The following is a 26,497-nucleotide window of genomic DNA, read 5'->3' on the forward strand; positions in this document are numbered from 1 at the left end:
TTGGTCCATTCATCAGTGGCCAGACCAGATGCTGGTCTGTGGGGCCTGTGGGCAGAGCAGTTCTTCACCGATGGGAGCTAGTGGCAGCAGACATTGGATTCAGTTTCTCCTTCTGACCAATGGAAGGCATCATCAGAGCCCAAGTGTGTGGACAGTGGGCAGCAGGGAGAAAGGCCAAGAGCCAGGATCACAGTCAGTCCATTTGGTACCCTTTGCACAAATTAGGAAAAAGTGCCCCTCTGAGTGGAAGCAGCCCCGTAAGTGTGGAGTTGGGCCAGTAGGTGGCATCTTTGGGCTACTGAGAAAAATATACCCCCTCTGAACAAATACAGCATTGTGATACAGTGCACTGCTTGGCAAGGGGTGCACAGCTTGCATTTCAGCTCCTACCTGCCCTGTTGGTCAGGGCCGCCGTGCAGTGCAGAACCTGTCCCATCATCCACAGGAGTCCAGAGCCCCGAGACCCCTCTCCACTGACCAAATGTGGTGAGGGTGGGGATGAGAGTTGGTGGCAAAATATTTTTCTCAGAACACCCCCTGTTCCCACTAGCCAGAGAGGCACTGTTTCCTGCAGAGAGTTGAGGGCAGCAGCAGCTGGAGATGCTTGTTTCCTCCTGAAACGCTCAATTACTTTTACAAAGGTTTTCTCAAGGACGCTTGGGGGGGGGCCAGCCCCCTTGGCAGGAAGCAATTAGGACACAGGAAGGAGGCTGACCTGGCCTCAGGGCAACCATGAACCTAACGAGGTGACTCAGAACCCAGAGAACTGGGGGCTGCTATTTCCAGCTGAAGCCACACTCAGGGGAGGGGGAGCCATGTTCCTGCCTATCTTGAGGCTCCAGGTCAGTCCACCTCCTTCTTTCAGGCTTGTCCTCTGTGCCATCTGCCCCTGAGGACCCAGAGTGATCTTCCTAAAGCACAAATCTGACCATGTCAACTCTCCCAAGACTCCCCTCTTCCTCAGCGTAATAAGCCCCTTTAAAGTCCCTCATGGCCCTGCATGATCTGGCACCTGCTGACTGCAGAAGTCTGCTCTGTCCTGCACTTGAGTCACCCTGAATTGCCCTCCATTTCCCTGAAGGATCTCTTAGGCTTCTGTGCTTGTGCACAAACCATTGCCTCTCCCTGGGCCAGCCAGTCCCCTGTCTCAGTGATCTCCTTCTCTGTGAAGCCCTCCTAGACCTCAAACAATTGGCCCCATGTGTGTACACAGTCCATCACAGTTATCAAACAGCTTCCCAGGTGATTCTCAGTCAGCTGAGCCAAACACACATTTAAGTCTCTGGTTTTTGTTTTTGTTTTTGTTTTCTAAAAAGAGAATGATAAGGCAGGAACTTGAACTCATCTCCTAACTTCATGGCCACTGCTTATTGTGCTTTCTCATTCATGGGAGTGAATCCAAATCAGAGTATGAAAAAGGAGATAACAAACCCAGAGCTCTCGGTTTCAGAGGACGGAGGGTCTCTTCTGGGAGGCCATGAAGGAGGCAAGCAAAGGATGAAGGGAGGCTTCATGTAGGAGGTGGCTTCCACCCCTGGACTTGCTAAAGACTAGCCAACAGGGCTGCCTAGGGGGGCAGTGCAGGTGCGAGGATCCTGAGTCCTCTGCAGATGGGCTTCTCCCACACCCTTTCACCTGCCACAGGGAAAGATGGGTTCTCAGCTCACATTGTCCCAAATTAATAACCCCAAAGGAGAAAGAGCCGAATCTCCCAGCATCCCTATATAAGAGTGTGGGAAAGCGGCCCAGTTGAGGCCACATGCCCATCCCTGGCTCAATCACTGGGTCCAGGGAAATAGGGTTCTACAACTGCGCAGATCTAGACACCAGGGAGGCAGGGAGGCAGGGCCTGTTACTAGAAGAAGAGGGTGGGAAAGGTTGCCAGTCAAGCAAATCCAATATCCACCAGCTTTATGAGAGTCATTTGTTGAAGCGATGTGGAGACTCTCATGGAAATTTAGAGATGGGCACTGTAGCCAGACTTTATCTAGGACTTGAGAAACTGTCAGGACCAACAGCAGCTCCCTCTCATGGCAGCACAGTTTTTCTCTCTTGAGGTCTCTGCTGCCCTCTGTACATCTTTCCCATCTTTGTCTGTTGATGGGCTCGTTAGGCTCACAGAGTTTCTACCCCCTCTTAGCTTTATGTTGCATACACCTGCAGGTTGCTACAGCTCATCCAGGTCTCTTGGAAGCCAACTGTATTTCACAGCCTCCTTAGCGCCTGTTCCCATGGTTGACTTCCCACTCCCGGTTTCCCAATTCGAAATTCCTGAGAAAGAGGAATCTGATCGGCTCATCATCTTTTCAAACCAGGCTACACAGGTCAAAGGTCACTGGACAGCATGGAGATGGTTCACCTTTGTGTCAGATGCTCACACCCATCCAATAATGACTATATATACATTCTCACTGGGTGACCTCTTCCTCTGCCTCCTCCATGAGGCACCTGAGAATAACTGAACCCTCCTAGAGTTTCATTATTTACTGCTGTGTAACAAGCCACCCCAAAACTTAATGTTTAAAACAACAAAAATGCATCATTTTTCATGATTCTGTGGGATTAGCTGGGCTCCGCTGGGAGGTTTTAGTGCTTCATGTGCTGTTGGCTGGGATCATTTACCCAGCTGCATCCCACTGGAAACTGGGCTGGGGCTGGGACAGTAAGATGGCCTTATTTATATGCCTGGTAATTGATGCTGACAGTCGCCTGGGAAACCACTGTTCTCCACTGGCTTCTTACCCTCCGGGGTCTCTCTGCCTCACCATGTGGCCTTTCCAGGGGGATAGTCTAGACTTCTTTACATAGTAGCTGGCTCCCAAGAAGGCAAAAATGAAATCTAAAAGGCCTCTTAAGGCTTAAGCTTGGAAACTGCATAGCATTACTTCTACAGCATTCTATTATAACCAAAGCAAGTCAGAGGGAGACACTGGGTCAACTCAGATTCACCTCCACTTCTGGATGGGAGGTGTCCAAGTCACATTGCCAAAGGGCAGGCAGGATTGGAGAGAGTTTGGGGCCATCTATGGAAACAATCTACCAAGCCTGGAGAAGTGCAAGTCTAAATGCACTCCCCCAATCCTAAAACTTTTTATTATTATTATTTCCCCTTTCCTCCCAAATAAGGTTTGGTTAGTTCCTCCCAGGACACAGTGGAGGCTAGGCAGATCTTCCCACTCTGTACCCCAATCCCAGTGAGATATCCTCCAGGCTAAGCCAGTATTTTCTCCTGCTGCTCCCACCTACCTGTGCACACTTCCAGGCACACACAGAGATGCCCCATGTGGGCTTCATGGCCTGTGCCTTGGAATAGGCGGCATTAGTGCCTGCACTCCAGACTTTAAGCCAAAGAGGACAATGTCCTAGAACTCCAAGATGGTGGTCCGAGATTCTTCAGTTTCCCTGCTCTTTTTCTACCTACCTTCAGTTTAGCCGCTTCATGGCCTGTAAACTAACCATGCTTAGAAGGTGGGACCTGGGAGTGCGCGCCACCTATTGGCCATCAAGGGGCCAGCAGGAACGAGGATTCAGAGTCCTCGAGAGTCCCTGAGAGTCCCTCTGGTCAGTGTCCCCCGCCACGAGGAGGGGAGCCTGCTCTTGCCACCGACTTTAAGGGCCCCTCCGCCTTGGTGGGGAAGAGTTGCCCGGCTGGGCCCTCCCCTGTGCCCCCGGCTAGAAGCAGGCTCTTGCTAGTGGATGGAGCTGTCCATTCAGCTCTTCCCCCTCAGCGAATGGACTAGGGTCTGAAGGAAGGGGACGCCGCTCAGTCTCAGGGTCCTGGGATCAGAGGGGAAAGACGAGAGGTAGCTTTTGTTTTGGGAGCGGGGGCGGTGGCGGCTAGCTTTTCATTTTCTCCTTTGGAGATCACCACCCTGGGGAAAAATTTGTCAAGCTTCCTCTCTCTCGGTGCCCTGGAGGGCCTGCGAAGAACACGATCCCCGCAATCTCGAGTCCACTGCGGCCCGCAGGTCGGGCTTCAGGCCCCCTCCTCCTGCGAGCCCGAAGGTCCAAGCCCCCATTCACTTCGAGCGTGGGCGGGTCGGAGCTCAGCTGTTCCGAAATACACACCCACCGGCAACAGCAGCAACACACCGGCGAGCGACAGGGCGAGTTGAGCACCCCAGCGCCCCACCCCCAACCCCGCCCGCACGCGCACTCTCCCCGCCGCTGCCCGCCCCCTTCTCACTGCCGGGACGCGCCTCCCTCCCGCAGACCAGCCCCGCCGGCTCCGCTGTCCGCCGCCGCCTGCTCCGGCCCGACCGAGTCAGAGCCGGAGCATGGAACCCGAGGAGCCCCGGGAGACCCGAGAGGCCGGGCCGGGGGCAGAGAGCGCCGCGGCCCCGCGCTGGGAGGAAGCCAAGACTTTCTACGACAACCTCGCGCCCAAGAAGAAACCCAAATCGGTAAAGGCAGAGCATGGGTATGGGGGAAGGCTGGTGGGATGATCACCGGGAGAGGGGTCGTCAGCCCTCTGGAGAGGGACCCGTGGTGCCCCTCCGAGAAGGGCACCTCTGCAGCACCAGAACACACCAGGCCGTTGGCGCTGGCTTGGGTTTATTCTGGGAGCTCCGCTCGGGATTTTTCTCCCCCGGGGTTCGGGTTCCACGCCAGATCCCCCTCCCCCACACTGTCATCAGGGCCCAGCTCCGGGCCGCGGCCCAGCCCCTCCCCGCTGGGGCAGCCTGGAGCGCATGGACAGCACTTGTTGGCAAAGCCGGTCCGCTGCGCCTGAGGGAGCGCCCTGGGCTCAGGTAACCCAACTCTGAAGACCCGGCTCCTTGCTGTGCGCTCCGGTGTCTGCCATCCGGGCACCAGGCTTCGGACCCAAGCATCTGCGTTTGGGGACTCGGAGTCCTACCCTCCCCGCATCTTAAGGAAAAAAAAAAAACAAAAAAACAAACTGCACTGGGATCTGCGCTCAGGGCTCTGCGTCCCTGGTTCTGGGGTCCCAGCGCTGGACTATATGCTCCAGGTCCGGGCTCTGCTCCCCTCATAGGCTCGCTGACATCAACGTTTCCGCGACCCGCGTGGTCGTCTCAGTCCTCCGGTACTCACACAGAGCGGAAATCTCCTCTCCCCATTGGACAAGTTCATGATGCCCTGGTTGGCCCCTGGGCCTTGCTCACTCCAGCTTCCCAGATCTCAGAGCCTGGGATAGGGATGGAGGATAGAAGCTGGCTCTGAGCATCCTCCAAAGAACTCCAGCTTGACCTTAAAGCATCCTGCTGCTTCCATCAAAGACCCTTCCCATGAGGCCCACCTTGTCAACAGTCATTCCCTGCAGCATCTCCAGTCCTGCTTAGCACTGGGGATTGAGAGATGAATTAAGCTGAGTCCCTGCCTCAGGAGCTCACAGAGACCCTGGACGTGGTGAGTGCTCAGGTGAAAGACCCTACTGGGAGCTTAAGGGAGGGAGTGGCTGTCAACTAAGGAAGGCTTTTAAAGGTGGTGTTTGAGCTGACCTTAAAGCCTGAGTAGGCAGGCTTTCCAAGGCAGAGAGGGAAACAGGATGGGTAAAAGGCGCGATGATGTCTTTGAAACTGAGTGAGAGAATGCAGGATCTTTAGGAGAAGGGTTGGAGAGAATGCCGGTGACCTACAGAAGGCCTTGAGTGCCACAGTAAGGAGTCTGGACCTTATTCAGTAGGGTCACAGGTCTTAAAACTAGGCTCCATGAAGCCCCATGTTTCAGGGGGTCTGCACACATGTGAAGTCAATTCATTTTCTTTCTTCCCCAAACTATTTTTAAAAATTATTTATTTATTTAGTGGGTTTTTTTGGGGGGGGTAATTAGGTTATTCATTTAACTTTTTTTTTTTTATAGAGGTACTGGGAATTGAATCCAGGATCTCATGCATACTAAGCATGTGCTCTACCACTGAGCTATATCTTCCCCCCTCAAACTATGTTTTAAACAAGTAAAAATATGTAATAAAACTCAACTCACTCAAAGGTGTTTTTGGACATTTTAGCACCTTGGAGACTTCTAACATATTAACTAATGTTACAAGTTGATTTTTTATTTTATTAGCAAACCTCAGTATGAAGCTTTTCCTGTGATTTGTTTTAACAGAACAGTAGTATCTTGAGATTGCCGAAAATTGTTGCTGTGTCTCCTGAAATTTGTGGTTTAAAATAGAACAAAACAAAAAACCTCTTACCATTTGCAACCACTTATTGGTGTGAATCGGGGTGTTCTCGATGCTATGCAAAAACCGACAAACGCAGAAACAAATTGACTAGATGATGAAGCTTAAATCTGCCCTGGCCTCCTAAACCCCTAGTTTCAAATCTGTCATCGCCCAAACAACTGTGTTGTTTTCTTTGGTTGACATTACAATAAACATATTGTAAACATGTAATACATTTGAATTTGTAAAGTAAATTTATACCAGTAAAATATAGTACTATATGGTTTACATATTGGGGTTCCCCTCAGTTCATTTGCAAAAAATGTCAACCTACTTTAAAAAGTATATAAAAACTATTACGGAGCTATTGTAAGATTTTTCAACAAAGGATTAACTTGGTCCATTTTACCAAGGGTGTGTGGTGGTGAATGGGTTGGAGAGGACGCATCTGGCAGCAGGCAGATCAGTGAGGAGGCTGGTCCCTGCCTGAGAAGGAAGCTGGGCTAATGTCACCACCTGGGGGATGGAAAGGAGGGTTTGGACAATGGGGATGAGGGTGGTGAGTGGAGCACAGGAATCTGTTTCCTCTCCAAGCACCAAAGAACCTGGGGGCTTGGGCCCAGTCATCAGTTATGACCGCTCGGTCCGCCCCGACCCTGGCTGTTCTCTGGAAGGCAAGGAGACTGGTGGCTTCCCAGCCCCTACTCCTTCCTGCAGTAGCCCCTCCCCCCACAGGCTATTTCGGGGTCTTTGGGCCTCCTGGGCCCCATTAGGGCCTGGCCTAGGGTTATTCTCATCCCCAGGAGCCTGAATGAAATATTTAGCCTCTGAAGGTCTATAAGAGGCCCTCACCTCAGGAGGTCAGGTGACTTTTTCAGTCTAGACCTGTCTGGTTCCTCTCTCCTCCAGCAGCCCTTCTCCCTTTAAGTCCTTCTAGAAATAATAGCTTTTGGCTATGCTCCTATCTTGGGCCCAATACTAGAATCACGTCGGCCTAAATGAGAGCTCCCCAGGCAGGCTGGGTGGGGCTAGGCTGCCCTCCATTATCCTTCCACCCCTGTCCCCCCAAACCAGAATAATAGCTGGGCCCCCCAACCCAGCCCAGTGGAAGCAGAGAGAGCTGGCAGGACCCTGGCTCCCTGGAGCCCAGTGTTCCCAGGCTGAGTCCCTGGTCTGGGGTAAGGGGCTTTCTGACCGAAGACTCAGTCTGGCATCTGGGCTTCTTTCTGATTTCTGGAGGAACTGGTGGCCCCGTCTGCAGTGAGGTCCAAGAGGGTCTCTAAGTGCCTGGCTTCTCCCCAGCTCTGACCAGCCTCTTTCGCCTGTTCTTCGCCTCTGCCTGGAGCCAGGACAGGCCTCTCGTCTCTCCCAGCTGGGATCCGTATTTCCCACAGCAGCTGACTCCCTCCATGCCCTTAGACTCCTCTTCACTTGTACAGTGTCAGAGCAGGCTGAGCGGGGAAGCAGGGTCCTTCCTGAGGACCTCCATTCTTGGGGGAAATGAGAGCCCTGCCCTTAGAACCTCAGTCTGAGGACATGGTGCCCCTCACCATTTCTCCCAAATCTGGAAAGGAAAGGCCATGTGTAGAGGGAGTGTCCCAGGGCACTACCTGAAGTAGTGGGGGTTGAGGTCTTCTGGGAGTGATTGGAGGGGTATATGGTGGGGAGGGGGGTTCTACTGTGTAGACAGAGACCAGACTAGAGGCTGGAGACTTGAGATCCTATCCTGGATTTGCCTTGACTTTCCTGTATGACCTAGAGTAATACTCAGCCCCTCTCTGGGCCTATTTCCCCATCTGTAAACAGGGAAGTGGAGACTCCTGGGACCAAGGCAGCTGGGATATTTTTCTCACAATGGCCAGAGGTGGGATGGGATGGGGTCTGGGCAGGTCAGCCAGAGGAGGCCCAGAATGAGGCAGTCTGGCAGGGACTGTGAGACAGAAAGTGAGAAGCGAGACCTTGGCTGGCTGCCTGGGCTGGAGCGGCCGGCTTGGGAACCTGCCTGAAGGGGTTGGGAGGGTAGTTGGCTCTCTGTCCTTGAAGGGGTGATGGGCCTGTCCCTGGGGCAATAACCCAGGGGAGCGAGGCAAGCTCAGCTCCTGCTCTGAAGGCCAACAGGCTTCCTGGGTTTATAAGAGTGGGTCTGCCCGCTCCTCCAACCATACCCTTAGCATCCCTGGCCATCCCTCTACACCCCTTTTCTTTAACTTTCCCTTGCTTCCTTCCTCCTCACTGTGGCTGAGGGGGCTGGATGGTACCCAGCCCAAGGACACACAGACACACGGGGGAACCTGGCAGCTGGGAGAGGCACTTGGGCTGAGCCCCAGAGGACAGACACCTGTTCTGCCAATGCCTTATCTCACCCTGCTGGCCCTACACACCATCTTGATTGGAGTAAAAGTCAAATGCGAACTGAGGTCTGCCTCATGAACTTGGGGACTCTTTGGTCTTCCATTCTTACTTTGAAATTCTAAAGTTTCATTAGCCACTAGCCATTCATAGATACTAAAATTTAAATTGATTAAAATTAAATACAATTAAAAATTCAGTTCCTTTGTCTCACTGGGTCACATTTAAGTAGCTCCCTAGTCACATGCAGCCACATGGAGAGACAGAGAGCACCAGGTATTTCTGTTATCACAGAAAGGTCTATTGGACCGTGATCTTCAAAAGGATGCACAAATCTCTGCCTTGGGCGTACATCACAAGCCCCATAGGGGGAGGGATCACACCTGTATGGTTTCCTGCCATGTCCCCAGCATAGTGCCTGTCACATAATAATCACTCAATGTTGTCAACTGATTGGGACCCAGGATTGACTCTAGAGAGGCAATGGGGTTGAGTGTATGGCCCACAGGGCTCTCAGGAGCAGGCCCAAATGTGAGGTCCATTTTTGAGTCCTGCCCCCAACTTGAGCACATTTCCTCATCTGTAAAGTGGGAACCGTGGTCCCAGGGCTGCTCAAGTCACAGACATGTGGTGGGACTCCGGGTGTCTGTGAGGCCCTTGGGGACCCACATTCTGGTCCTCCCCAGGGATTATGAAGGGTCCAGCTGCTGCCAGTGTTGGCGTTCCCCTCTCCTCATTCCTCTGGAGGTGCTGAAGGAGTTCTGAGTGCCCCCAGGGGCCCTGAAAGGCCTTCTACAATCTAGCACCTGCCTACTCTTCCAAACTCAACTGTACTTATATCCCCAAAGCTCTGCTCACCTTTGTGAAGGCCAGTGCATGTGCACACCCCCTCATGCCTTCCTTCATCCCGCTCCTCCTTCAAGGCTCTGCTGAAATGTCTCCCTCTCCCATGACAACTTCCTCTGAGCCCTGGACATTGAGACTTTGCTTTCACTTGTGTTCTAGCACTCATTTCAGTCCCCTTTGCCTCTCTGCTTACCCATCTTTCTCCCCTATCAGCCTGTGACTCTGAGGTCGAGAGCCAAGTCTCTACCAGGACCATTCCCAGGCAGAGCCCAGGTGCTGAGCACAAAGAACCAATGAATGTTTGTCAAATTTGCATCAACCAAAACAATATTCTCTGAGCTTGTACTGTATATATCAAGCAATTGAACAGTTGAGGGCACTGCAGTGGAGTTTCTAGTTCATGTTAAATTTGTCATGGCAAATACTGTTTCTCATTAAAATACATTATTTAAAATGTTCAGAGACATTAACTATTTACTGAGCACTTACTATGTACTAGACAGAGTTCTGAGCACTAGAGATGCAATAAATGAACAGGATCATCCTGGTTCCTGCTCCCTGAGAGCTTAAGCCTGGCCCCTGCCTCCAGAACTCTGTCTGGAAATACAAGTAGTTAAGTAAACAATTATAATTTAGTGTTAAATTTTACTAAAAAAGAAATCCAAAGGAAAGGTAGCAAGCCCATGACTACAGGTAAGAGAAGGCTTCCTAGGGATGGCATTAGTTTGAGACCTGAAGGTTGGCTAGAAGTTAGGTGGATGGAGAGTCAGGGAAAGAGCAGATCACGCAGAGGAAACGTCATGTGCAGAAGCTCAGAGAAGGAGGGGAGGGTGTGCTTAGACATGAGAAAGTTCAGATAGAGCAAAGTGGGTTAACAGGAAGGGGAGAGTGGAGAGAGAGGTAGGGGTCTGTTGTAAAGGGCTTCCTGTTTCATACTCAAGGCTGCCGACCAAAGTGTGAGAAGAGTGGGCACCATTGAAAGTGGGTAAGAAGGGGCATGATCAGATCTGAGCTTGAGAAAAATCCCCTGACAACTATATAGACCCCAGATTGGAGGGGATGAGAGATGGTGATGGACTGGACCATGGTAGGGAAGACAGAAAGAAGTGGATGCATTCTAATGGAGTTGATAGGTTTTGGTGATTGAATGATGGGGGAAGGGAGATGAGGAAGAAGGAAGACTTGAGGTTGAATTCTGGGCTTCTGGCCTAGGTGATGAGTGGATGGTGAGCATGAGGAATTGGGGAGGGGAGCAGGTTTGGGGGTGGAGAGAATGCTGGGACTTCAGCCTTGGGCATGATGAGTTTGAGTTTCTGTTAGTCAGCTGGGGCAGTTAGATATATGAGTCTGGAGCTCAGGAGAAAGATCTGGGCTGGAGACAGATGTTCTTATATAATGGTCATGTTTCTAGGAACATTTCTTCCTCAGGACATGTAGCTCTCATTTTATAATGGAAACCATCTTGAGCATCAGTTATACTTTGGGTGTACACACTATGTTCATTTTTCTGTTATGTCCAGACGGTCCAGGAGATTGCAAACGCCCCAGGGGCATGTGCCTCCTGTCAGATTGTCCTCCTCAGCAGGGAGCCATCATCTTCCTCATTTCCCAGCTGGGGCCTGCACGAAGGGTGCTGATCTAGGTCTGTTGCTGCCCAAGGCGGAGCTCCTTAGGCCAGAGGCTGGATCTGGGTCTTCTCCCTGTCCCCAGTCTCCAGTCCCCAGAGAGACTGGCACATGAGACCTGCCTCCTGAGGGACGGCCCTTTCCCCTGCACCCATGCAGCCCAAGCCTCAGAATGCGGTCACCATTGCCGTGTCCTCCCGAGCCTTGTTCCGCATGGACGAGGAGCAGCGGATCTACACGGAGCAGGGCGTGGAGGAGTACGTGCGCTACCAGCTGGAACATGAGAACGAGCCCTTCAGCCCCGGGCCGGCCTTCCCCTTCGTGAAGGTGAGGCGCCGCTCCACCACTGGCCACACAGCGCCTTCGTGGGCATTAGATTAAAGCGCCCCCACGGGTGTTTGAGTAAGGACAAGGGGTCCCCTCTGAGTAGATGCCACAGGAGCACAGCTTGGTGAGGTGGCAGCCATCGTGAGAAGACGAGGTCACCCCACCCTCTGGATTGATGCAGCCCCACGCCAGGCGACCAGCTTGGTATATGGAACATGGGCTGGGTTTTGGCTCCCACTCACCCATTTAGTGCCGCAGCCCTGGGCAATAATTAACCCACACAATGGCAGAGATTAGAAGATAGTTCGTGTCCACTGATCTTACCCCGAGCCTGGCCCCTGACCTCCCCTCCTCTCCCTGCTGTTGGATCCCAGCTTACCCTTCCTCCCCAACCCTGGATACCAACTCCAGGCATCAGTCCCTGGGGGTCTGAGCTGGAGGGTCCACTCTTCCATCCAGGCTCTGGAGGCTGTGAACAAGCGGCTGCGGGAGCTGTACCCCGAGAGTGAGGATGTCTTTGACATCGTCCTTGTGACCAACAACCACGCTCAAGTGGGGGTCCGTCTCATCAACAGCATCAACCACTACGGTGAGCATGTGGGTCTGGCCATGGCATGGCCCCTGCCAGACTCCCCGAGCGGGGGCCTCACCTCTGCAGGATGCAGGTATACCCATGAACCTCAAGCCCAGCCAGATGCTAGTAAACTGGCTCTTTCAAGAAAAAAAAAAAAAAAAACAAACCAAAGAGCCCTGATTGTAGCACTGTTATCTTCAGGGTGTAAATATTCCAACCATAGCTGATGTCAAGCTACCCACAGTTGAACACTAACTGGCTCCAAAAATCCCTGGAAGTTTAACATCTGGCTCTTGCAAGCTAGTACAAGAATTGATATTTTTAACTTTCTTTCGGATATTTCATTGTTAGTGTAAAGAAATGCAACAGATTTTTGTGTGTTAATTTTGTATCCTGAATTCATTCATCAGTTCTAATAGCTTTTGTGTGGAACCTTTAGGGTTTTCTGTATAGGGTAGCATGTCATCTGCATATGATGACAATTTTACCTCTTCCCTTCCAATTTGAATACCTTCTATCTCTTTTCCTTGTCTGATTGCTGTGGTTAGGACTTCCAATACTAGGCTGAATAGAAGTGGTGAGAGTGGGCATCCTTGTCTTGTCCCAGACCTTAGCAGGAAGGCTCTCAGCTTTTCAATGTTGAGCATTATGTTGGCTGTGGGTTTGTCATAAATAGCTTTTATTATGTTGAGCTATATTCCCTCTACACACACTTTGGTGAGAGTCTTTATCGTGAATGCATGTTGAATTTTCTCAGATGCTTTTTCTGCGTCTATTGGGATGATCATGCGGTTTTTGTCTTTGCTTTTGTTGATGTGGTGTATCACATTGATTAAGTTGTGTATGAACCATCCTTGTGACTCTGGGATGAATCCAACCTGACTATGGTGTATGATCTTTTTTATGGGTTGTAAGATTTGGTTTGCCAGTTGGCATTTTTTAATCCTAATTGCTGGCAACAGGGATGATATTCAAAATATTTAACCCCCTTGTGACATAGGTGCCGAGGAATCAGGACAGGCACCACCTATGGTCCTGGGGCAGGGTCCTGACGGGCTCCCGCTGTGCCCTTCTATTGTGGATCCTCCTGAGTGAAGAGCTGGGGTAGAAATAGGGTGACTCAGTGAGCTCAGAGAAGCAGCCATTTACCAACAAACTACATTTTACAACCTGCACAGACATGGATACGAGGTGACTATCAGTCCAGGCTGGGAGAGAATCCGATTGGTCCAGCTTGGGTCAGGTGCCTGCCCCTGTCCAATTAGCCATGGCCAGGAGGGACCACAAGTCATGGCTGGGGACTCACTTTTGTAGTACTGTGATTCCCTGACAAGGGGATATTACTGGGAGCCAGGCAGTCCCTCCAGAGTATAAGGGATGGAGGGGCTCAGAGAGGGAGAATGTTGGCCTAAAACCACTCAGAATCACTCTGCTGCCCCACCAACACTCAGAACCAAGATGGCATCCATCGGACACGGAGAAACCACTCTGAGGTGCTGAGGGTTGACCCAGGCATCACCTGGGTACTCTCTACCTCCTCTCCAGACCTGTTCATTGAAAGGTTCTGCATGACAGGCGGGAACAGCCCCATCTGCTACCTCAAGGCCTACCACACCAACCTCTACTTGTCGGCTGATGCAGAAAAAGTACAGGAAGCCATTGATGAAGGTGAGTCAAACTGGGGAAGGAGAGTAGGAGGTCTGGCAAAGGGATTCCAGAGATGGGAGGCCTGGTCCTAAATCTCTGAGCAGGTGCTAGGGGTTGCCATAGTAACTGGAAGGGGAGTACCTTCCTTAATTCCTACAACCTGCCCTATAAATTCTGAGAACCCCAAGCTGAATGCTACTGGCAGGTTTCTTCATCAACCAACAATATATTCACTTTTCTCTTCCTCTTTCATGAGGTCTCCTGACTAGAAGCCTGGCCTTTCTCCCCGCTGATGCCTTATTTCCCTGAGCTGCTTGGGGCTCCAAGAGGCTCTCCTTCTTCTTCTTCTTCTTCTTTTTTTTTTTTTTTTTTTTTGGAGCGGGAGGTAATTAGGATGTATTTATCTATTTATGTATTTTAATGGAAGTACTAGGGATTGAACCCAGGACCTCGTGCATCCTAAGCATGCACTCTACCACTGAACTATATACTCCCAGCTCCAAGAGGTTTTCTCTAACCAGGAACCAGAAGCCATTTCCCTAGACAGATATGCCCTCTGGTCAGGGCCTTGGCACTGGCCTGCGTGCGTGCCTCTATATGTCTATAGTTTAAGCTCAGGCTAGGGAGCAGGGGATGGTCAGGAGGGAGGTCCAGCCCAGGGTCAGGTGGTTCTGGTTTATGTTAGCTTGGTTCAGAGCTGAGGAGGTGCCTAGCCTGATGCCTAGGGCTTGGGCCTAATTATAGCACCCTTAGGCTAGTGAGGTTTCTGTGAGGCTGGCCACCGTTCATTTTATCTTGGTGCAGAGAAAGTGAGTGACTTGCCAGAATCAACAGCAAGAGATTAACTGAGGCCCAGCCAAGGTTGGGGCTCTTTCCTGGCTCCTCTGTAGATCTACATCGAGGGCCCGTGAGGAACTCCTGGAAGGACAGCAGGGGCCATGGGGACCCTTCCTTCCAGCTGGGACTGACATTCAACTGGTCCATAACAGCATAACCTTCCTAGATATTAAGCTATTGAAATTCCTCTGTACTGATTGTTAAATAGCTCCTGCCCTGAGTGCTTTGAGTGCCCCTCTGTTTCCTGGGACTCCCTCCCCTCCCAGACCTTCCCTCAAAGCAGCAACTAAACAGGAAACCCTGGCATAGGCCTGGGCCCTCAGAGCCTTACTCAAAGCAAAAGCCACTGTCTATTCTTGTTGGTCAATTTTGAAATATTCTGAATATTAGCCCTCATTAGCCTGGCCCTGAGTCCTGGGTGAGTAGGTGGGGCAAGGACAGCCTGAGATAGCCCTCTGTTGGCCCACAGGCAGCTGAGGCGTGTGTCTGGGGACCCCATTACCTAGATGGAGGCAGACAATGCTTGCCTCTCTCTGCCCAGGGATCGCAGCCGCCACCATCTTCAGCCCCAGCAGGGACGTGGCTGTATCCCAGAGTCAGCTGCGGGTGGCCTTCGACGGAGATGCTGTGCTCTTCTCGGATGAGTCGGAGCGCATCGTGAAGGCCCACGGGCTGGACAGGTTCTTTGAGCATGAGAAAGCCCACGAGAATAAACCTTTGGCCCAGGTGCTACACACACTTCCGGGACCCCTTGGGTGGAGCAAGGTTTCTCCTCAGAACCTGCCCTTGGCTGGAACCTGCAGTCCAGAACCAAACCCCAAACTGGACCCAGAATCCAGCCAGGTCCCCTCCTTAGACCTGCAGCCCTCCTCCCTCTCACTTGACCCCTCAGTGAGCTTCTACCCTGACTTTGAGCCCCCATCCCCCTCACTGCAGTCCTACCCGCATCCTCTCTCTAAGCTCGCATCCCCTCTCAAAGCCTCCACCCTCTTTCTGAGGTCTCCATCACTTCTCTAAAGTTCCCATCCCTTTCTGAAGGCCTCACCCTCTCTTTCTGAAGCTGCCATCCTCTCTCCAGAACCCTGTCCACTCTCTAGGATTTCCCCCACCACTCTGAGAGTGTTCCCACCCTCTCAAGAAGCCCGTGTTTCCCTCACTGGAGAAAAGGAAGGGCTGAGCTGGCACGCCTTATCGGGGCAGGGAGACCAGCTGGTGTGGTGGCCGGGAGAGCCCTCTGTTTAGGGCCACACCAGCACTTCCCACTTCCTGCCATCCATCCTTTGGCCGGAGGCGCAGGGACCCTCGCTCCCCCTCAAACTGCTCGGAGTCTCCCTGAGAGCAGAATACACCCTAGAGCCTGGTGGAAATTCCCTGAGGTGGGACCTGCTGGGATTCTCCAGCCCTCCTGGGAGCCCTATCTGTGCTTTTAACAAAAATCTCGGTGCTCAGTAACCCAGAGCCCCTCTCTGCCAGAACTCAGCTGGCTTCAGGTGTGACCCCTCAGTATTCATTTCACTTCTCTCATTGGCTGCCTCCGAAATCCTTGGGAACCCAGAGCAAAACAGTTTTTCCACCAAGTGGTAGGCAGAGCCCCAGGGGACTGTTGCTGGCTCCAGGTCACCCAGCAAGTGAGGGGTCTCCAAGATTAGAAGCCCACACTTCCTGATTTCCAGCTGCCCTTACTGTGTTCTTCCTCATCATCGCCTGGTTCTTTATTCACATGACCTCATGACGCTTCATTGTTCCGGGCACCATAGAAAGTAAATCCTTTCCCTGGCCCTGCAGAGCTGGAGCAGGACACCCTGAGCCACCTGTGTGCCCCCAGGGCAAGCTCGATATTCGGCAGTGACACATTGGTCCATCTGTCCCAGTTGTTTGCAGCTGGAGTCCATTCTGATGGAAGGGCGCCCAAGCCAGAGTCACTAAATATTTTTAATATCCTCCCTGCTGACGAACACAAAGGCCACAGTTACAGAGCTGCAGGACAGACACCCATGGACCTGGTGGGCTGCTGTAGTAACAGTGGCCCTGGTATGGTTATTCTGACACAGGCATGCCCAGTCACAGCTGTATGACACCCAGACTGTCCCAAGTGCCTACAGTCTCACGGATGCACAATGGTGGCCCAAACAGGCATAGCAGACCTGAGAGGTGAAGGGATCCTGAGAAGCTCCCTCATCCTACACACCAAGACACTAGTGCTTTGGGGAGGAGCCCAGCTGGAGAGGGGCCACATGTTTGGGAGAGTGGTGAGTTCATGGTGTTCCTTTGCCTTCCCGTAGGGCCCCTTAAAGGGTTTTCTGGAAGCACTGGGTAGGCTGCAGAAGAAGTTCTACTCCAAAGGCCTGCGGCTGGAGTGTCCCATCCGCACCTACTTGGTGACGGCTCGCAGTGCAGCCAGTTCTGGGGCCCGGGCTCTCAAGACCCTGCGCAGCTGGGGCCTGGAGACGGATGAGGCCCTGTTCCTGGCGGGAGCACCCAAGGGCCCCCTCCTGGAGAAGATCCGCCCACATATCTTCTTTGATGACCAGATGTTCCATGTGGCTGGGGCTCAGGAGATGGGCACAGTGGCTGCCCACGTGCCTTACGGCGTGGCACAGACACCCCGGCGGACTGCACCTCCAAAGCAAGCCCCATCTGCCCAGTAACTGGGCCACCAGCTTCACTGGCCCACGTTGCTCCCTGTCTTCCATGTCACCACCCTGCCCTCCTGCATGTCTGCCCTCATCCTTGGGATTGAGGTACTTGTAGGAAATTATGCAGACAGGGCCAGCACTCTCACCGGCTCTCCTTTTGGGCAAACACTGTGCCATGCTCCTGGCGAGGGAAATAAGACAGCAGAGTAGCTGGGTTGCAGGGGGAAGCTGATGGGGCTGATGAGACTGAGAGTGGGAGGGGCAGAGCAGCCAAGATGCTTCAAAACAGGCTTGGGCTAAAACTAGCTCAGTGTGATGCAAGGAACACTGCTTTGAGAGATAAGGGATCTGGCTTCTAAGCTCCGTCCTGGCATTGACTGCATGACTCCCCTTCATGGGCCTCAGTTTCTCCATCTTTTAGGTAGGTTTTCAACTCTCCTTTAGCTAAAGAAGCTTGGTTTTATAAGATCACACTCTTTGAAGGAAGCATTCTGTGCCAGGGCTGCTACTGGGAGATGTGACACCTTTTGCACAAATTCCAGAAGTATGCTGTCTCTAGAATGAATCATGAAAAGACAGGCCTTTGTCTGGGCTGACCCAGACCACACTGGGGTACACAGCTTACTTAGCAGGATGTAGGCAGGATTTCAGCCCCAACTGGCTCCTCAGCCCAGAGGCCTTTGTCAAATGGGCAAGATGCACAGTCATCCACAGCAGCCGTACCTATAATTTGACGCATTTGGAGACCCCTGGACAAGATGACCTATCTGCTTCCTGCGATCCCCTAATCTGAGTCATCAAGATCAGATTCCTGGTGCAGGGTTAGTGAAAGGAGGGAGGGAGTGACTTTAACCTGCCCGCAAACTCTCTTCCGGCCAGCAGGGGGCACTGCAGGCTCTCCCTGGGAAGGAGCTGTAGTGGGCCTGCGCAGCGCTTCCTGTAATTTTTGCCTTTTAGCCAAAGTTCAGTTGTTCCTGCCTGCCAAACCCCTCACCTCAACCCTCACTCCCTCAATTATTGCATCCTGCTGGGCTGCCAGGCAGCCCCTGCTAGAGGGGGAGAGGTGGAGAATTGGTGTTTACTGTCGTGAGCTCCAGTGCAGGGAAGACAGTTCAGTGGCTGAGGTGGGATATGGCCCAGGCTGAGCCGGAGGGAAGGCCTGCCTGGAGTGATGCAGGAAGTGTGCGGAGGTCTGGTCTGGGGCAGTGACCAGATAGAGAGGAAGGAGCTGAAAGGTGCACTAGCAAGATTCTCCAGCTACAGGACTGTGAGTGGAGGTAATGAGCTCTCCATCACTAGGAGGCTGTGCAGGGGACTCCAGGATGAGGTGACCTCCCCCTGCGGTGCACTAATGAACTAACTCCCCGTCCTTGCAGGAGCCCCTGCAGCCTCTTTGTCACCACTTCCAAGGGAGCACTGTCACTGCTTGGTGAGTCAGCCTCCTCCTTTGCTGACCAGCCTGGCTCTCTCAGGAGGAGGGTGGGAGCTCCAACGGCTAGTCCCTCAGGAAGACCCAGAGGGGTGAGCAGACGCAGTGATGGGGACTGATTGCCCTGCTCCCCGAGGCGGGGGTGTGTATGTGTGTGGAATCCTACCTGTAAGCAAGCACTTTATGAAGAAAGCCAAAGGTATTGTCAATGAAAAATTAATCAGTCGATCTAAGAAAGAAATGGAAAAATCTTATTTGAGCCAAATTTGAAGATGATAACCTGGGAAGCATCTCAGAAAGCTCTGAGAACTGTCCTGCCGGTTAGAAATCAAGGCACAGTTTTAAAAGTTTTTTGAGAGACAGGGCTGTACATCCAATGATGTATTATTGACAGTTTACATAATCCAGCTCTAAGCATCATCCTGGCAGGTCATGTGACCCCTTACAAGATCAAGAAGGAATGTTATCTTTTAAGGAGTTGTCCTGTTGATGCTGGGAGAATGTTGCTCTTTATGGCTGAGCAGGCATTCCTGCTGGTGGGGAGGTTTGGTCAAAAATGCATAATGCAGACACATAAAGCACAGTGTTGGGGAAGAGGAGGCCAAAAGGCAGAAAAAACATTTTTATGTTTAAATTTTTCTTGTCTCATCATAAAATATGAAATTTACTTTGCAGTATCATCAGAGGGCCCAGGAGCCTGGAGGTGTGTGCAGGAGAGCTGGAACACTTGTTGGGTCAGGAAAGGGGGTGACAGGCCACCTGGGGTCTGACCTTTGTCCTTGTGAGGACTCAGCCCAAGGTTTGATTGGGCAAAGGTTCTGGACAGTGTAAGGCCAGGTAGTAGTGTCAGAAAGATAATCCAGAAGGGAAAACAAAGTGAGAAGACTGAGATGGTTCTGGAAATGAGCAACAGTTTGGGTCAGAAGAGTCCAGGCTGGGCTTTCCCTCTCAGTGCTGGAGCCACCAAGGGGCAGGTCCAGGGGAGGAAGGCAAGACTGCGTGGGTGGCTGGGCAGAGGCGGCATTGCTGTTATCAGGGGAGGGCATGTGATGAGGACATCTTTGCACAAGTTCATTCCCACCCACAGCCAGGAGCCTTCTGGCAAGAGAGGAGGCCTCGGGGCAGAACCAAAGCTCCCAGCCCAGCCAGATATACAGCGTTTCCTAAGAAAAGCCTGGAGGAAACAAAGAGGAAGTGAGAGAGGGAACTTAACCCCAGTCACCCTTGATCTTGGCTGAGCCACACAAAGGCCTTCTGCCTCCCCTCCCCCTGGGGTCAGAATCACCCCTGGGCTGACCCTCCAGGGCTCACAGAGCCAGCTGGTAGCCATAAGATGCCTGCAAGACTGGGCACAACCAAGGCTCACTGCATGGCATCAGGCTACGTGACTGGCGTGGACAGGAGCCCTGGGAAGGCAGCACCAGATGTCACCTCGTTAAGATGAACCCCAGGGATTCTGAGACCAAGAGGTCCTGCCCCCAGGGCCTGGTGATAAACACTGCTGATTCTTCCAGGTCTCTCAGGAAGCAGGAAAATATGATGTGAGAAGCAGCAAGATACAAGCCGTGGATTTCACTGGAACATCATTAATAGACTTGGACAGCCCTGGGCAGTGAGAGACACTAGGGTCCAAATTCTATTATTGAAACCATAAAAGAGCATTTGAGGCCTGGAAGACAGCTCTCAGTGGCTGGAATAAAAGGCCAGAAGTCCTGGGGGCAGGCTTAGGCAACTGCCAGACACACCTTCGGATTGTTTGAAGTGGTCAGGAGACGTCCTGGGGACAAGAGCGCTGTTTATTGTATCACCAGGCAAATTATAAAGCCAAGTGAGCACTTAAGCCACAGACCCAACCGTGGCCTGCAGCACCATGGCAGAGGCCCCGGCTCCTGACACGCTGAACCAGAAGCATCGCAGCACAACGAGCCCCGCAGAACAAACACGTCCCAGGAGATGCTTGCCAACAAAGTCCCAGGCCCAATGGAAACTGCCACTTAGGAAAACAGAAGCCCGGTTACTAGGCGCTGGGACTACTAAGGTCCCTACGAAACAGCCCCTCCCCTTCCTGAGATCCCAATCAGAATGAGGGGGATGCAGTGGAAAACACCAGAAGTCAAAGCCAACAAGAAGTTTAAATCCAAGATGAATCCAGCATTCGTGATATTCAACTGGCGTGCACCAGTCCAGTCGAACTGGTGATTAAAATACTGAAATGCTGCCATATGGTTGTCAACAGCGCTGGCCTGAGCCCCTGAGATCCCCTCTCCCCACCCCTGCCACGGTCTCAGCTGCCCCCTGGTCGCTCCATCTTCCCACGATCCAGTAAAAAGGACCTCTGGGAGGCTGTGCCAGCGTGATGGTCAGTGTCCACTCACTTTGGTCTAAAGGTGAAGTTAGTTGTCCAAATTCATACAACTAGTAAGTGGCAGCGGGAAGACTCAAGCTCATGTCTGTCTGACTCTGGGACTCAGGCTCGTAACTGTTTTGCCGTATGACCCATACACGTGCATAGAAAACAGCAAGAGAAGCTTCAGAGCAAAGGCGTTCACCTGACAGCCTGTTAACTGTTGACCCCCTGCATGTTAAAATGCTGTGATAGACTTGAGTGGGTACATCTTTACTATAGCTTCCTAAATTGCTAAGAGGAATTTAAATTAGGGCCAAACGTTTGCATAGCCGAAGCACCTCTTGACAACCTCAAGTTCTGTGGAACCCAGTTTGTATTGGGCTAACACTGGATTTAGCAAACTACGGTTCCTTAAGCCCAGTCTAGTCCACCACCTGCTCTGTAAAGTAACTTACTGGAATACAGCCATACCCATTTGTTTACGTATGTCTTTGGCTTTTGAACTACAACAACAGAGTTCAGTTGTTTCAACAGAGGCCAAGGAGCTGAAAATATTTCTCTGGCTCTTTGCGGAAAGAGTTTGCCGACCCCTGGGTTAAGGCATATATCCCTGGCCCACTCCTCAGTGGGACAGACGAGCCTACGTTCATCCAAGCATTTGCAGAGCGGGCAGCAGGAGGGTGCTCCGTGCCCACTGGCAGGCATTGTCAGGGGTTGCAGGCACTAACTGAGAACCTTGATGCTAAACACAGCAGACCCTTGGCATCTGAGGACTGAAGATTACAAGTTTTGACTATCTTTGAGTGACTCATGGCCGGTTGTAATATGAAATGTTGATGCACACGTTTGACTGGGGTGTGCTCTCCCAAGCTTCTGGGTGAGGGGCCAGGAGCAGGACCCCTGGCTAGGGCTGAGCCCAGCTGGCTGTCCAGCATCTGCTCAGCATGGCTCTGTTTTTGTCAGCTCGTGGTTGCCCTCATGGGGCCTCTCGGAAACTGACAAGTGCCCTTAGATGGATGGGCCTTAGCTGAATATTAGTTTTGGATGAACTGAAGTGATGTAAGTACTCAGATCTAACAAGTCATCCATATACTCTGTGGAAGCAAGAACATACTCTTCACGAAGGTGGTCCCAGCGAGGATTTTAGCTGGCTCAGAAGTTATTGATCAAGTCAGAGGTGAAACTCTGGTGCAAGGTGGAATGGCAGTTTTCTTGTGGTATGAAGGTGTGAGCAACAAACACACATACCCTCATGATGGAATTGTGGATCAGGAGAAACCTGCAGATTTAGGGACTGGCAACTGTGGCAGCAGTCCTACCTACAGAATGATTGCCGGCGCTATTCCACTGTGACACTCTTCTAGGCTAAGCCTAGATTTGGCTTCAGAATCCTTCTCAACCCAGCATTGCAGGCAGCCACTGCTGGTGGCTTGGAGTTGGCATGAAAGATGGAACACCTATTTTGCCATCCCTATTGGAGTTGGATATTGCTTTCCAAGGGGCATGCAAGGCTCTGAATGTTCATTCTCTGATGCTCTGATGCAACTCTGAGGATGCCAGGGTCTCACCCCACTCAAGCAGAACACAAAGAGGAGAGAGAATGGCATTCTGTGTTGGCAGCTTCCTTAGAAGGGGTGCCTGAGAAGCAGTGTCCAAGGTTTCACCTGGTCTTCAAAGTACAAATACCCTTTCCACCACTAGGTGGCACTGCAGGCCAACACGCCGTTGCTGGTGATAGTTCATGGTTTTATTCACTGGTAACTTTTCTCTCCTTCCATGTTCCTTGGTGCTGTCGTGGACTCTTGCAGGTAGCTTAGCCAAAAGGGACTTCAGGTGCTCTAAAAATGTTTGCTCAGCAGACCTGTGTGACAAGCTGATTGCTGTTACCAACAACCACTGTGACTGCATGTATGGACACACTCGTATGAGTGTGCAACAGAATAAAAACTGCATGTATGTTTATGTGGGTGTGTGTAATGGGGCAGATAACTCTGCTGATGACTCTGTGTGTGTGTGTGTGTACAGGATGGTTATCTCTGTTAACTATAGGTTCTGGGCCCCATATACTGGCTGCCAGCCCTGCTTCCAGGGACTAATTCTGGCCCTTGCTATCATCTCATGGGCATTTGCACATGTGCAGCATGTGGGCCTCTGAGGCCAGGCCCCTTATCTATCTCTCCAGCTTCTAGCCTCTGGCCAAACAAGGTCTTGGCTCCTAACCCTCTGCCTTCCACTCCTTATCTCTGCAGCCTTGGGGACAAAGTGGTAGAATTGGGGTTACCCCTTTTGGCTGCACTTGCCTCACCATCTCCATTTGTTTCTTCCTTCCCCTTGACAGTCGCAAGGCCAACATGTACAGTTGGGCAGATTGTGCACCGCATAAATGCAGGTGGAGCCATTCATATCATGAGTGGTACCTCTTAAACACGTGTAAAACCTGCCAACTGTATGCAGCTGCCCTGATCATCTCATGGCCATGGCTAGGGAAGCTGCTTTCTTCCCTTTCCTCCTGGCCCAGGCCAGCCTAGACGGGGAGTCCTTCCTTTGCTTGGACGTTCTAGTCAGGCCCTTGGCCTTGACCAGGAAGTATCTTCCTGATAGGACATCCCCAACACTTTGGGACTCAAGTTATGAAAGTGAAATATAGCTGGTGAATTTTCAGTTACTGTGAAACAAACCAAAACTCTACAGATGGGGTCACTGACTCCCACACTCCTGGCGAGCAGGTGAATACACCTTCATGGGCCAGAATTAGGGCAAAGCCCTCAAGACTAGGCTTGTAGCTGCACCAGGTAGAAAATCAAGAGGTCACCATAGACTGGAGGCCTGGGTCACAAATCCCCAAGCCTCTAAAGATCAGGCAGGAACCTTCAGTGAGCAAAGAGGATAAGGCAAGGTGTGTGTGAAACGGTGAACACATACGCTGTCGTCTGACACGGTTGCTGCCGTGTGGGAGTGTGGGCTGCTCTCTCTGGATATTCCACACCATTTTTCAAGAGAAGCTAGAAATTTTGACTTTCAAATGTTGGCAGCTATTTTGAACTAGAAAACACTGTGCAGGCCAAGGAAAACATATCTTGCAGGCTAAATCTGGCCTTGGAGTTTCCAGTTTGCACCCTCCAGCCCAGGCCCCGTGAATTGGGTGTTTTAGAACTGAGTAACTGAAAGTGTAAGGAAGTTAAACTTAGACTCAGAGAATTTTAGATCTTCAAGAGACTTTAGAGATAACCTAATTTGTCTCTTGTGTGTTTAATTTTTTTAATTTAAAAATTTTGTTTTGCAACACCTTTAAATTTTAGTGAAAAGGTAATCTATTTTTCATTACAAATTCAATTAAAATTTCAAGAAAAAAGATGTATCTATATACCGACTTTACATACTTACAGAAAAACTGGACTTTGAAGCCCTAATGTTTCAAAAGTATTCATTTTCCTCCGTACAAACCTAGTATTACTCAGCAACAGTACTACTGATTTTAAAAATAGAGACTGGATACACTTTCCAGATGCAATGCTTTATCTGTCATTTGTACAACTCACCAAGGTTGTTTTCATTCTCAGCACCTGTCCGTGCTGTGTTTTAAACTATGTACACACAAATTTCTTTATTAACTTAACAGCATACATATTACAAATTTCTAGTTTCTACATAAGAGCATCTTGGCACCCACAATTTAGAACAAGATTTTTAAATGAAGCTTCTATACATAGTGTGCTTGTATCTGTCTGTCAGAAGCCCTGTTTTAGACCATCTGCTTTATGATAGCGCTACTTCTGTCTTTTGCAAACATGGGCTGCCCTGGTCTTCCTTATAACCTAACTTCTCTGCTTTCCATGGTAAACCGCTAAGTGCCTCCTTAAATGGTTGGGGTCTGTGCTGCTTTGTCTGTGGGACTTCCCTTCTCTGAGGATGAGGCTGCTCATGCTTTCCCCAGCTTGGCCCCTCCATGGTCCGCCAACAGCCCCCCGTGGGCCCCAGCTCTGTCTGGCTCTGCAGCCTTCACCCAGTCGCTTGATAAAGGGTGCTACGAGCTTGTCAGTGTGGATCCCTCTGACTGCTCATGCTTGTTCTGTACCCAAGGTTATAGTGGCCTTTCGCTTCTTAAAAGCCATTTGAATAAATAGAAGCCCTTTAAAATAAGCTAATGTGGCCTTGTTCCTCCCCCTCACAATTGTATTCACAAACTGTATTAGGGTCCCTTCAAGAAATGCCAATGGGGACACATGGAGTGAGCAGACCTGGGATCAGTTCCATCCATGGGTGCCAGTGTCTCTCTGTAGACCCTCCCCACCCACAGGAAGACCACCTTCAGAGATTATTTTATGGGCAGTAGCCTGAGCCCATCAGAAGACAAGATTCTTCCATCAGAGCTCTTGGTGTGGACTCAATGTCCCCATCTGGAACTATCTGGTTGGGGGTTGGGGGTTGGGGGGGGAGAATAGAGTGGGAGGAAAAAGAGGAGCTAAGAAATCAGGGGAGGTGGAGGAGGAAGCGGGTACCTCAGACTCCAGCCTCAGCCCTCACATCATCCTTCCTTCTGCACCTCAGCCCCATTCCACAGCCCACCCAGCCCAGGGCCAATACCTCTGTTCCATTCTGTCCACCACCTTCATTCCTCCTGAGGTCTCCTTCACCTCTGTCTGCTGAGGTCCCCTCCAGGCATCTCAAACACAACTTCCTCAGCTAGGCCCCCTCAAAGCCATATATCATGAGAGACAGATCACATCCTCCCTTGAACAATATTTAGGTCCACGATTCTTTCTCCCACAGCCCAATGGAGTATCTCCAGCTTTATTTCGGTGTCCCCCAGCCTCAGTGGCTGTCAATCATTCCTGTAATCGAATGATTGAATTCAAGACTAATAGGATGGGGCCAGCTGTTAGCAGCCAATGTCATTTCTGAACTGATTGTAAAGTATTTTAAATACATCTCCTAAAAGGAAACCAGAGGCATGGGAGTCTTATGATGTATTAGTTATCTATTGCTATGTAACAAATTACCCCAACACTTAGCTGCTTAAAGCAACAAACATTTATTATCTCACAGCCTCTGTGGGGCAGGAATCCAGGAGCAGCTTAGCCAGGTGGTTCTGGCTCAGAGTGTCTCATGAGGTTGTCATCAAGCTGCCATCTGGGGCTGCAGTCATCTGAAGATTTGACTGGGGCTGGAGGATCTGCTTCCAAGAAGGCACATTCACATGGCTATTGGCAGGTAGCTTCAGTTCCTTGTCACAGGGTGGCCTGAGCTTCCCCCAGAGTAATCCAAGAGAGAGCAAGACAGACTTGCTTTAAAAAACTGTCTTTTCTGATCTAGCCTCGGAAGTGACATATTCTCGCTTCTGCCATATTCTATTGATCACAAAGACCAATCTGATATGGTGTGAGAGGGGACTACCCAAGGGTGTGAAACGCCAGGAAGTGGAGATAACCGAAGCCCATCTTGGAGGTTGGCTCCCACATATTGTTATACCCCCATCACCCTGGTATCACTGGGGGTTTATTTTAATCAATCCTTTGTCTCTAGACCCAAATGCAAATAATAATAACAACAATAACAACAACAATAATAATAATAAAAAGAAAACTAAAAAAAAAAAAAAGACTACCTCCATGATTCTCCAACCCAAAGGCCTCCACTTTCCACCCAGTCACCAGGGATAAGGAGAAATGTGTCTCCTCGCCTGCTCCCTTCCTTATACCTCCCATCCAGCAGATTCTCCTGGGGGCCTGGGGTCACCTACTTGGGAATGT

The 26,497-nt window shown here is 51.1% G+C and overlaps 1 protein-coding gene across 4 annotated transcripts; it reads left to right on the forward strand.

The window, feature by feature from the left end:
* The first annotated feature begins 4,164 nt into the window (after window positions 1-4,164).
* Window positions 4,165-24,887, forward strand: NT5C1A (5'-nucleotidase, cytosolic IA). 4 transcript variants are annotated; one of them, XM_045520281.2, is made up of 7 exons: window positions 4,253-4,403; window positions 4,997-5,370; window positions 11,110-11,277; window positions 11,737-11,866; window positions 13,397-13,519; window positions 14,877-15,061; window positions 16,618-24,887. In XM_045520281.2, the coding sequence occupies exons 3-7, from the start codon at window positions 11,164-11,166 to the stop codon at window positions 16,981-16,983; spliced, it is 918 nt and encodes a 305-aa protein (XP_045376237.1). In that variant the 5' UTR covers window positions 4,253-4,403; window positions 4,997-5,370; window positions 11,110-11,163; the 3' UTR covers window positions 16,984-24,887. The 4 variants fall into 4 exon arrangements, with proteins under 4 accessions (XP_045376236.1, XP_010958123.1, XP_045376237.1 ...); XM_045520280.2 differs by lacking the exon at window positions 4,997-5,370 and having other exon boundaries at window positions 4,165-4,403; window positions 13,427-13,519; XM_010959821.3 differs by lacking the exon at window positions 4,997-5,370 and having other exon boundaries at window positions 4,169-4,403.
* Window positions 24,888-26,497: the final 1,610 nt, after the last annotated feature.

The sequence above is a fragment of the Camelus bactrianus genome, chromosome 13 (genome assembly GCF_048773025.1).
Source record: "Camelus bactrianus isolate YW-2024 breed Bactrian camel chromosome 13, ASM4877302v1, whole genome shotgun sequence".
NCBI lineage: Eukaryota > Metazoa > Chordata > Mammalia > Artiodactyla > Camelidae > Camelus > Camelus bactrianus.

Coding starts and splice junctions, on each gene's coding strand:
- NT5C1A (XM_010959821.3), top strand. CDS start 4,278: ATGGAACCCGAGGAGCCCCGGGAGACCCGAGAGGCCGGGCCGGGGGCA. Junction 11,278..11,736: donor CGGCCTTCCCCTTCGTGAAG/GTGAGGCGCCGC, acceptor TCTTCCATCCAG/GCTCTGGAGGCTGTGAACAA. Junction 13,520..14,876: donor ACAGGAAGCCATTGATGAAG/GTGAGTCAAACT, acceptor CTCTCTGCCCAG/GGATCGCAGCCGCCACCATC.